Below are 12,001 nucleotides of genomic sequence, written 5' to 3' on the forward strand. Positions count from 1 at the left end.
GCAAAACATGCATGCAGCAGGAAACAATATGTAAACTTGTTCATATTTTTAAAAACACTCAAATTCAAAAATCATGTTTTTGACCACAGTTTGCTCTGTTCTAGTAATTTAATTTATCATATTCTATTTAATATGAAATAATGGCTTGCTAGAGGTCATTAATGATCTAGTGATTGCACATTTTATAAACCCACCAAGATTAGAAGGATGGGAAAAATAATAAATAAAACAGTCATGTTCTGGGTTACAACAATGATGCTAAACTGTTTTAATTACTGGCTTGGCAAAGCTCAGTTTGTCCATCTTCCAATCTAGAGAGTACAAATGGCGTCTCCTCAGTTGTATGTTTTAAATTGTGGACACAGTACAGCTTCTCTTCCTGAATCACCTCATCACCCAAACTACAACTTGGGATGAAGTCCCTTATAGGTAGGACACCCGGATATCTGGTGGATAAGCTTCACAAGATTTCCACAAACAGCTGTGCCTGTAATAGGCAATGTGTGATTGATGGATTGTATATTTATACATTTATTTAAAATTACTGTTTGGCACCTCTGGCGCCTCATACAGTATGTGAGTATGGACACAATCTGTTGATGACAAATTGTGTTAAATAGTAACCACATCAGACACATCCAACCAAAATCATGGGGTGCCCACACTGCGACAGGATTTTTAATAATCAATTCAGCAGCCCTAATACATAAGTATTCCCACTGAATTGCTTCAAGATTTTAACACTGTCAGGATAAAATAAATAAAGCTGCCACACAATTTACCATGTTACATGGTGACATTTTTCAGCACCGTAGGAAACATAGAGAACATGTCATGTATTAAATATTATTAAAGTTTGCCTTTCACAATTTTATAGGGAACTGGGTCTGGGGATAATTGTATTTCTCAACACTTAAAATATAATTGCTTTTTTGCCAAAATGTACAAATTAGTGAGGTGTCTTATGCACCGCTGTGGCTTTACTTTTGCATAACAGACACTTGAAATTGTCAGTCCCTTTAGTTGTAAATATCCAAATTACTTGTGATTTAGACCAGCAAATTGTCGTTTGGAACCACCTTTTCTTTGCCTTCAACAATATCTATCTTATCTATTCATGTAAATAACGCGAGTGGACATTTTATGAATGAAATGCTCAAGCCCTCATGCTATCGCATCACGCATTGCCTAGTGTGAGCCCAAGTGCATTATGGGACTATTCAATTTTGCATTGTCAGCACCACCACTGAGGAAAGTTTGAAGAAGCAGTCCCTTGACATGTTTCACACATCTTACTACCCACCAGAAGGCCTGCAATGTATCTTTTTAAGGTGCAGTTCCATGCTGCCGTTAGCGATGCACCTTACAAAAGGTACATTTCACCTCCTCTTACGTTCAGTAAATATTATGAAAAATATGTCAGTAGATTACTCATATATATTGTCCAGAACGACTGATAAAAAAATGAGAATTTGAAAACTACTTGGAATTGAATCTACTCACAAGGTCACAGTAAGGTCCTCATTATGTTTTGGGCTGTTTCGCCCTGTGATAACTCTGGGCAAAATACCACAAGTTGCAATTCCAGAGCAGGCAGGAAAATCTCAGTGCTTCTATTTTTTGTCAAAATCATGAAAAAAAAAAAAAAACAGCAAACCTCCCAGTAGCTCCGGGTCCAAGCAGCTATTCTCCATTTTGGGGAACCAACTCGTAATGGCTGAACTTTGGTAAAGAAATACCGGCCAGTAATGTAGATTCCGGCCAGGTATCTCAGCCCCAAATTCATGTCAACTCATAAGGAGGGCCTACGAGTCAATACCTGTTCAAAACATGTGCGAGGTGTCACATGCAGACAACGTACCAATTCAAAAAGACGTTGTGCAGACTTGTTATCTCAGGGCCGGTTGCTTTGTACCACTCTTCTTAGTAGTAAAGGAACCGAAATGATTACGAAGCAGCATGGCAGCACGTTGGCACATTTAAACCAATCTGTTAATCGTTATAGTCAGTGAAACACGTGTCAGGATATAGTCCAGAGCAACTATGATGAAAAACGAAAATGCCTATTTAAACACCAAACGTACCAGAATGCAAGGCCTAGGTCATATTAAATGTGAACACATAAGCAAATGTTTGAGTTGTCATGTAAGAGAGCCACTGACTACTTCAAAAAGGCAGTCGATTTTAGTATTCCCTCGTCAAGTGTACGCAATCCATCCATCCATCCATCGATAATAATTGCTCCTTTTGATCTACTTTTTTAAGATCTAGAAAGTTCTTGTGAGAATCTACGGCATTCAGTCTCGCCCCCTATTCATTCCTGCTCTGTCGGGTGCTCCTTCCTAGCTGAAATAGTGTTGGCAGGGGCGTAGCTTTGGGGGATGGGTGTTTGTGGTGTGGCCCCCTCCCCACAAATAAAATGCATTCTCGGCTTGAGAGTTGGGTCTGGTAGCCCTGAGTCAGGTCTAATATGTCATGCTTGTTTTTCGTCCTTTTTTGGCTAAAAGGTTTTAACGTTATAATTATTATGTTTTTTTAAACATGAACTTAGACAGGGGCCCACCTAATGCAAATAAGAACGAACCTGTTCCTCGTGGGTACAGTGTATCCCAAACCTTGGGCAAATCCCACCCTTCAGTATACTGTTTTTGAGTCAGGAAATTTACAATTCACACTCCACGAATCTCACTGACCAAGCTACGCCCCTGAATGTTGGGGTGTATGGGGCCTATGTGAAGCTTGGTAGCCATGGGGATTCTTCGGACGCTGACCATTTGTTCAGTGTGTAGACCCCGCTCTACTCCTTTTGCCCCATCATGTGGCACCAACATAGTATCAATGTTGGATGTGCCAGGTGTAACGTTTCTTCATGTCCTGAGACACTCTTCCATTTTCCCTTTGAAAATGCAACATTCACCCTCATCTAGAGACAAGCCTGTTGTCTCGAAGATTAGTTATTGCAGAACACCCAATTAATGAGCAGGAGTAGAAACTGTATTGGGCACCTACATTACAGGGCTACCTCAGACCACCAGTGGCACCACAAGCAGTTGATCAAAAACCTTGAAAATGCTCAAGTACCTTTTAAGAACTACGGACCACACACACTCCAAATATTTATGCTTGAAGTCTGGTGCATTCTTTAATCGTCACAATGTTTGCACATCTAATATCGCATTTAAGAAAACCAATAAAAATGAATTAAAGTATTGTAGAAATGTCAAAAGTGGTGTCAAAGAAATGAGGATAAATAAATCAATTGGATCTTGAAAATCTATTGACATCTTTATAAAGTGTGTTCTGCTCTTAAAACTGGTATTATCATCTCAAGTAGGTGACCATTGAGGCACTCCCTTCGGTCTAATATCTGTGTAGTCCACAGGTATCTTCATGGATGAGGTTGAACATGCTCGCCTTGGATAGCTCTAAGACGAAGGGCACAGTTCTGAGAGCTGATACTGCCTCAGCGCCACTGCTTAACCTTCTCACAGTCTTACACCTCTTACCGTATCTTTGCTGAAGAAATAGTGTTTCAATTCGATGGCTTCTGTTACCCAAACAAACCACGGGGGTTATCAAAACTTGCACACAGAATCTGAGTGTAGCAGGCAAACATCACGCCGCTCCTCAACACTCAAGCCAGAACCCCCTTGTCTACAGTAACATGTTGTGTAGAGTGAATTGCAGTAATTCACTGTGTGATGAGGTCCTAACCTGCTCTTGTGCACAATGGCAAAACTGTGGTAGAAATAATTTTTGAAGTCAAGACTATCATGGCTCCCGGGTATGGCTCAGAATTTCTCGTTGGAAATCAGTATCAGAATCTGTTTTAATTCACACAGTGGCGCACAATGCAGTTTGTGAACAGGACCTGAGCTTTTTGTTAAGCACCCTTCTCATGCATGTTGCTTCTCGCAGCTTATAACCAGTCAGCCATTATCTCTTTGGAAGAGCTAAAGACAAAAGCTGTAGGCTTTGGGGAGCATTTAATCTTTGCAATCACTTTATGGCATATCTTCAAGAGGAAACAACCAGCAACAGGGTCTGGAAAGCGCCGATGACCACCATTTGCCACATTCCCATAATGGTCTGCAAGTGCCCATTCTGTTATAGCAGACTTACAACTTGATTTGAGAGTGGGAGTCAGTTCAAAGAATGTCAAATCTGCAGCTACAGGTCTATGCATGGATTCAGATTTACAACTTTTGGAAATTCACAAAGGTTCCCAAAAGTACAGCCGAGCATGCAGCTGACAAACTTTAGTGAATGTTTTTTTTCCAAAAGTGGAAGCAGTACTGAATGTATAATTGTACATGTGCAATCAAGCATAATGGAATGCCGCTGCCTTTGTGCTATGGCATAATTTATTTTTTTTTAAATTTCCTCAAAGGGAAACTTATTTCTTAATGCAGAAACACTTTTTTTTACACCCTACCATTGTGGGGGCATTTTCGCCTCCTTCTTAACCTGGAATATGATTTACTCCTGTCCCTGATTGGGGTAAATCTTCAACCATTTTCAGGGTGGGAATGAGTTGGGGAAATGATTGTGAACATCCACAATCTTCAACGTTTGTATTCACAAAGTTACAAGGGTACTACTGCACTGGGAGACCCCACTACCCGCCTTTGGAGTGGGATTTAGTTATGAACAAAATGACTCCCACCTTGGGTTAATGTTACAGATGAGTAACAAGATGTACGCGTTCAAGGTCACCTTTCCTTGTCCTCCTAAAACAAGCCATTTGTAATGAGTAAGCCTTATTCACATACACAAATAGCTCTATAAATCGGGCCCACAGTGTGTTGGTAAATATTGGACCAGGCTCCACGCCTGCCCATGTGCAAATGTAGGTAGGAGGACAAAACAGACAAAGGACTCAGTAAGCCGGACTTTATGTATGCTTCCTAGGCAGCGCCCATATTATACATCATTGCTCATTGCACAGAATATAAGGCCCTTTCATTTGATCCAACTCTCTCGTGTAACCTCTAGAAAGGGACATTCAGCCAAGCCAAGGACGGAGCCTTAACCATCCCTCCAAGTAAACACAAGGCAGGCAGTGAACACTGGGTAATTTCAGCAGTTGCATATCCTTAGCCAGTGAAAACAGACTTAGATTTCCTACACCAGTTAGTGTTTGCTTTCAGCCAGCTCTTTATTTCCAGGTAGAGTCTCTCTGCCGTATAGAGGAACTGGGAAACTTTCCAATAGTGTAGATCTTTTAAATAGTCGGGAGGGCTGAACAGGGTCAGTCACAGATTAGTGCCTCTGAAAGTCAGATACAGTTTAGAATAACTCCAGTGCCGGATTACCAAATAGGCAAAGTAGGCATCGGCCTACGGGCCCCACTCCTTTTAGGGGCCCGTCACAATGGATCAAAATAATATTGATTGGATCTCAAAAGAAAATTACAATCAACCTTTCTTAAATTGTTTTCTAAAGATAGAAATGAATCAACTCAAAGAAATATACCCATTAACAACTTAAAGTACATAAACTGTAGACATCAGATTCACATTACAGTTTGTCTCTTAAAAGCTCATCTTCTATCAGATTGTAAAAAAAAAAAGAAATTGGTGCAAAATACGTATGTGTAATGTTTAGTTTTGTGTAATAGAATTGGTTTATTAAAATTGTCAGTTGGTAACATTTAAAACGTCTTAGGAGATAATTTGAGAGGGGGCTCCCGAAATTTCGACTGCCTAGAGACTCCCACAGGGTTTACCTCAGACAAATTGTTTTTTTTTTATTCTGCATAGATTTCTTCATACCGCTTGACAAAGAAATTCAGCACATTAAATCAGCAGTATCTGATTCCTGCTTACACCGTTAGGGCGTTGTCGTATGTAATGATTATCTTCTACCCAGCCTGATCGGTTTTTGGGTTACCCTCTGTGGTTTACTAGCATGCTTCCACCTGAGAGCAGGAGCCACACAAACATTTCAGAACAGTCACTATCGATGTTATCCATCTATGTTTATTGTATTTAGGTCAATCTTGGGTGGCTATCCAGAAACTCAGGCATGACTTTGTCCTCTGTTTTCTAAGATGGGGTACCATCGCACTAGACAGAGATGCGTGGGAATGGATGAGGAGAAGTCTGTGATTAAGAGTCTTAACTCTCAGTGGGGCCATAGGCCGGATGGAAGTGGTGGATTTTCCGGATTCTTTAAAAACACAAATTCAAATATTAGAGACTGGACATCCCTGACTGTAGCCAAGACCCACCAGCCTTTGAGAGGTTCAACCTCTTGGGAAATATCCCCATTTTTATCTTAGTCCTTCAACATGTTTCTTCCTAAGGTATGTAATTGTCCATAATTGTAGTTGCTGGTTTTCACAACTATTTCTCAGCTATACTCTTAGAGAAACAAAATCAAATCTAGCTGACAAGGAGTGCAACCACTGCTATGACCACCCAGAAGCCACATAGGAAGAGTATGACCCGCTCTATGTGGACAAACTCCCTCCAATCATATGCTTAGTTTGTGCCTGCAGGTGGCAGCACCCACGGTTAATGACTGGGGATTATTTTTCATCATTCGACTTTAACCCAAAGCTGGAAAGTGAGAGGCAGAAAAGGACTTTCATGGGGAAGAGCAAGACCAGAAAGTAGTGCTAAAGGAAAACGCTGTGATAAAGAAAGAGCATGCAAGAGTGAGACAAAGAGGCAGGAAGTGTGAGATGTTGGAAGAGAAAGCCATGGGGTGGCATCAAGGCCAGCAGCTTGATATATGGCAACCGTAGCATTTGCCGAGCCGGTGGCATTCTCCTAAGAAAATCTTTGGGGTCTTGCACTTATTATTGTTTTATATTTTTACAGATTGGGCCCTGACACCGAGTAAGAGGAAGTTAGAAGCAAGTGGTGGGACTCACATTGCACACACGTACAAAGCAGTGGCAATGTACCTTCTCTGAGAACAGAAAGAGGTGAAATGTGAATTAAATGTGCAGAGAAGAACAAGCTGGATATGGGTTGAGAACGAAAACAGAAGCAAGGAGTGAGAAGATTGATGGAGAGAGAAGAGCACTGGAAAGAGGCAGTTGGAGGGATGAGCAATAAGGCAGATACCACTGTAGAGAGATAATGAAAGAAAGATGTAGGCAGCTGTAGAGATGGGAGGAATGAGGCTGCTGAAGAGGTTGGTGGGAGTGAAAAGGAGGCACACAGAGGTATGGAAGGAGGAGACATCGTTGGAGGGAGGTAGAGACAGCTGGAGCGAGCCAAGAGTTTTCCTCTTTCTTTCGTCTTCCTTCCTTGGATCCCTAACTGGGAGAGAGTGATGAATGAGGGAGAATTTCCATGTGACAGGGGGAAGGAGTGACCAGTGGGCAGCTGCAGACCGGTGTAGTTTGGCAGAGGTCATTAGGGTGTAAGGGATGAGGAGGAAGTAAGAAAAGAGCAAAGAATGAGGAAGAAACAGCTGGAGAAGTGAGGAGGAGACAGCTGGATAGAGGTGAAGTATGGGGTGAATGACAGCAAATGCGGACGTCAGGGTTATGTTATTAAGAGTACATATCATGCACAGATAATAGAGGTGTGCCACTGTGGGTGTGTGAAGATAAGTACCAGTATGGTAATTTGGGATTGGGAAGGATGTTACAGGTATGGTCATTAGGGCGTGGGAAGGTTATTAGAGGCATGGTAATTTAGGAAAGGTAAGACATTACAGGTATGGTAACTTCAGATTGGGGATTATTGGAGGTATGGCCATTTAGACATGCATGCAGACTCGACATCATGGCAAAGCAGTCTTGCTTTTAAGTCGAGACTGACATCAAAGGGCAGCTTCCCTCCTCTGGCCACTGTATTTTCTCAAATTGTGTGTTAAAGGTTATATGTCTGATTCATTATAACTTATGTATTTATTGATCATATGTACATTTCACTATTTTAAAAGCTCACTAACAGTGCTGCACATCGATTTTAAACATTGTATACATTTTCCAGCTTACTATGAAAGAATTTAATTTGTCAGATGACTATGCGTCTTTACACTAAAATGCAATAATAATCCAGAAACAGTGTATTGACTTTTAAGAATATAGAAAAAATAAATAATAAATAATTGGATGCAAATTCCATCTATATACCAACATATGATGATGTGGTCCTAGGACCTGAACAGCCTTAGAGAGATTCCCTTGTTATGCCACAGCAGGGGAGCAGACTCACCATGTATTCCATGTTGGAGGCTGAGGGATGGACCTGACCACGGAGTTTGTTGTGCAGCAGGAGGATCTCCTCTCGGTCAGACCTGGAGATGGCCCGCTTGCCCCTAGAATGAGGCTCTTGTTCTTGATACTTGCTCATAAGGTTTTCCAAGAAAGTATTGTTGGCCAAAATGAAGGCATGGGATGCATGCATCAACAGCGCGAGTCCGAGAGGAAGAAGCCAATACGATGTGGGGTTCATGGCCAAGCTAGTCCTTCCAGGAGCCAGGTAGTAATAGAGCTGGAGACCAAAGCAATGTTCTAGGAAGACCTAAAAATCTGAGGTAAGAGGGGAAAGAGGTCAGAAGATTGCAGAATATTTACCAGAAACATAATTTAAGAAAGATTAACGTAGCCTGTGTAGAGATTCCTACGTAACCTGAAGGTTAACGTTGCTAGTTTAATCTTTCACTCTTCAGGAGCAGTTACAACAAAAATCATTGACTTTGAAATTTAGAAAAGTATAGAACAGCACAAATCCACATTAAGTAAAACTATATAAGACACATGATACTTTTATGGTGACAAAAGTGGTTGGAACTTCTGGTTGACTTCTTCACCTCTGGATAGATCCACCCGCATCAATACACTTTTCGGTCATTCTATGATTTAGCCAAGGTGACTGGCCTACCCTTTGGCCAATCAAATTGACCTAAATAATGTGTCGGCCAATTAGTGGACTGACGCTGTAAAAATAAGTAGAATGCACATCATACCACTCGGTTGGAGGACAGAGGAAGGTTATGAGTGTAATCTACTGGGATTGTATACATTTTACCATCACTCAAAACATTCCACCAATCATTAATTATAGGAGGGTGAACAAGATTTCACTAAAACATCACCTACATGGTCACATACAATGAAATTATATACATGGGGTTTTCAGTAGGAGTGTGTGAAATCGCAGTACATAATTTTTGAAAAATTTATGATATTCTATGAAAAACGTTGCAATTTTCAGAAAATGTCATGAATTTTGTAGAGCTTTTCTATAAATTCTGGGGGGAAAGCTTTCATAAACAAGGTTTTGTAGAGACAATATAAGAATTTCCTTTGTTAAAAATGTTTATGGCATAATATTTCATTGAAAAAATATAACTACATCACGGTGACCAGAATTTGAGAAACAAAATCTGGGGATATTTAACAAAATAGAAGAAGTTCTATAAATTAATTGCGACCGAGGGACAGAGTGACTTTATCAACATCACTCAACGGCATAGAGCATACAATGATGCGCAAATGGAGATCTGAGTGAAACTTTTGCACAAGGCATCAGCGGTGCTAGCTAATGGCCTTCTGTTGTGGGCTAACTTTGCAGTGGTACACATTAAAACTTTTATTCCATGAAACTAACTCTTCAAAATCTTCTTGGACTAATATTTGCTGGAGCTAGCCATAGAGATTTAGCCCTGTAGTGAAACGTTCACAGTAGTAGACAAAGCCTTCTGCATGTCTTTCCACCCTTGAAAGGTCACCAGAACACACAGAAAGGAAGTGCAAAGCAGGGTCAGATTGGGCAAGAAATAGGATCGAGTATAAAAATAAAAGTGCCCCCCAATTGGCAAATCAGACTGGTAAATAAATAGCAACGTTTGCAAATCGGGCAGTTCGGAGCTTATAAAATATGCTCTACAGGTGTTTTGCATGATCGGGGACACTGTATGCATTGTGCTTGCTGCAGGTAATGTTTGTGGTAATATCAGGGAAGTCAACAGTAAAACGTGGTGCATCAGGCCACAAAATAGGCCTAGAAACAGCCAGAAACCTAGTTTTCACCCTGACCTCTCAGACCAGCTCTTCTGGCACTGCTAGATGGCCCCATAGGTCAGTTTGACCGTGGGGCAAAGTGTTACCCCTTCGTAGAAGCATACACCATCTTTCACACTCTTGAACACACCATGTGGCCAATCTTATACAGTTCTGATCCTAGCTAAATTTATAATGCAGACTTGTGTTGTCTGGTGATTACTCGAAGTCCTAACCGTGTAGGAATGGAAAGAATTGCAGTCACCTTCATTGCTTAGTTCGTTAAACACAACTACTATCACACTCCTGCAAGATTGACAGTTCAGACTAATCCAGGTCCTCAAAGCTACAAGGGTGACTGGGGTGGCAAGTATTAGTAATTTTAATGTATATTGAATGAATAAGCAACTGTTGTTGTCCTTATCTCTAAATTAGAAAGAGAGCACCACCATGTGGCAGACTTTCATAAGTGCTGGTGTTGACAATTAAGTGCCTGTGCAAAGTATCGGAAACCACCGGCTCAAATTAAGCACTGATCACTTTCAGATTTTAGTAACAAGTGCTTCTTGTAGATGGTCTCAATTAAACAAATGCATAAATACCTCCCTTAAAGCTCAGCAGATGGACATCCCTCCCAATGCACTAATAAAACTGAACAGATTGTAACGAATAAACCAGTGTCACAAAACTACGCATACCATGGAATTAGTGATGTCATTTGCATATCACACAATTTGGCACTAGTCACGGGTGATGTCCCTGCTGTTTTCATGTTGGATGCCATATATAGTGATACTGGTGATCTTGTGTGTGATGTCACTGATGATGTCATTTATGATGCCATGAGTGGCATCATCAGTGATGTTATGTGTAATGTGATTGATGTCACTTGTGATGTCATTTGTGAGGCCATCGTTGATGCCTTGACTGGCATCATCAATGATGTAATGTGCATTGTCATTGAGGATGACATTGGTAAGGCATTTGATGAGTTCTTATGTAACGTCATGTATGATTTCATGGATAATGTGCAATGCTGAGTTGAACAGCCAGGGAGCCTCCTGCCTCACACAGAGATTCCAAAAGAACAATCCATCAATGGCATTTCCTCAAAAACCTACGTATCCACATCTGTGAAACTGTATAGACACGATTGTAAGTAAGGGACGAGATCATCTACCTGTGAAGCGATGCAACACCCACCTGTGTATGTGTGAGCTTTTAACCCCTCGTGAAACGGGAAAGCGCGGTTTCAAAAGGGGGTTTAAAAATGCCGACTGTTGGTACAAGGTCATGGCCTGCCTGTGTGTGACTGGTAGCGCCCTGATAAACGGGGCTCTGCATTTTGCCCTCTGCACCACGGTCTGCCTGGGCGCCAGTACCATGCTCTCTCGGGCACCACCCTGTGGTTGCTGCGAGCCTGTGCAGCCGGCCTGTGACGTGAGTGCAGTGCATGCAGGCCGGCTGGAGGCGTGTTTGATCCTCCACTCCTCCTGGATGGCTGATGTGTATGATAGCGCCAGTGGTGATAAAGCCTGAGTGCCGTGGTTGCCTGTCAGCCGCCTGCAGGAAGACGTGTTGAGTAAGTGGCTAAGATAGACTGGCTTCGGTGTCTCTGATAAACGAGCTTGAATGAAACACTTTGGGTTTTTGTTGTATTAACCTTGTGCAGGCATGGTTGTGGTTTACAGCCGCACACTGTTCTTTAGTTTGAGCCTTAAAGGCATTCACGTCGGTGCACGCATTGTTCTGTTTTGTTCTTGCAGTGTGGAAAACACCTTATTGTTTTTTGTTCTTCAGACGTGCACATCTCACCCTGACACATGCGAGGAGGGGCTATATGAAGAAGATATTTACTTCCTCGTCAGACACTAGGAGAGTGGTCTAGACTCGGGCCCAGGGAGCTCCAAATGGGAGGCAGGGATTCTAGCTCAGTGGGAGAACAAACTACTTTTGTTAACTCACCAAATCTTGGTGATGATGGAGCTGCCCTTCAGACAAATCAAACTCTTGCCAGGAGCGGGATCGATG

The 12,001-nt window shown here is 41.7% G+C and overlaps 1 protein-coding gene across 1 annotated transcript in view; it reads right to left on the reverse strand.

The window, feature by feature from the left end:
• CRISPLD2 (cysteine rich secretory protein LCCL domain containing 2) overlaps positions 1-12,001 on the reverse strand; it is a 139,488-nt gene that overhangs the window by 111,785 nt on the left and 15,702 nt on the right. Inside the window, exon 2 of the mRNA XM_069217670.1 lies at positions 8,181-8,497. Coding sequence (XP_069073771.1) covers positions 8,181-8,420 — 240 coding nt within the window. The 5' untranslated portion in view covers positions 8,421-8,497. The remainder of the gene's footprint in view (positions 1-8,180; positions 8,498-12,001) is intronic.

The sequence above is a fragment of the Pleurodeles waltl genome, chromosome 12 (genome assembly GCF_031143425.1).
Source record: "Pleurodeles waltl isolate 20211129_DDA chromosome 12, aPleWal1.hap1.20221129, whole genome shotgun sequence".
Taxonomy (NCBI): Eukaryota; Metazoa; Chordata; class Amphibia; order Caudata; family Salamandridae; genus Pleurodeles; species Pleurodeles waltl.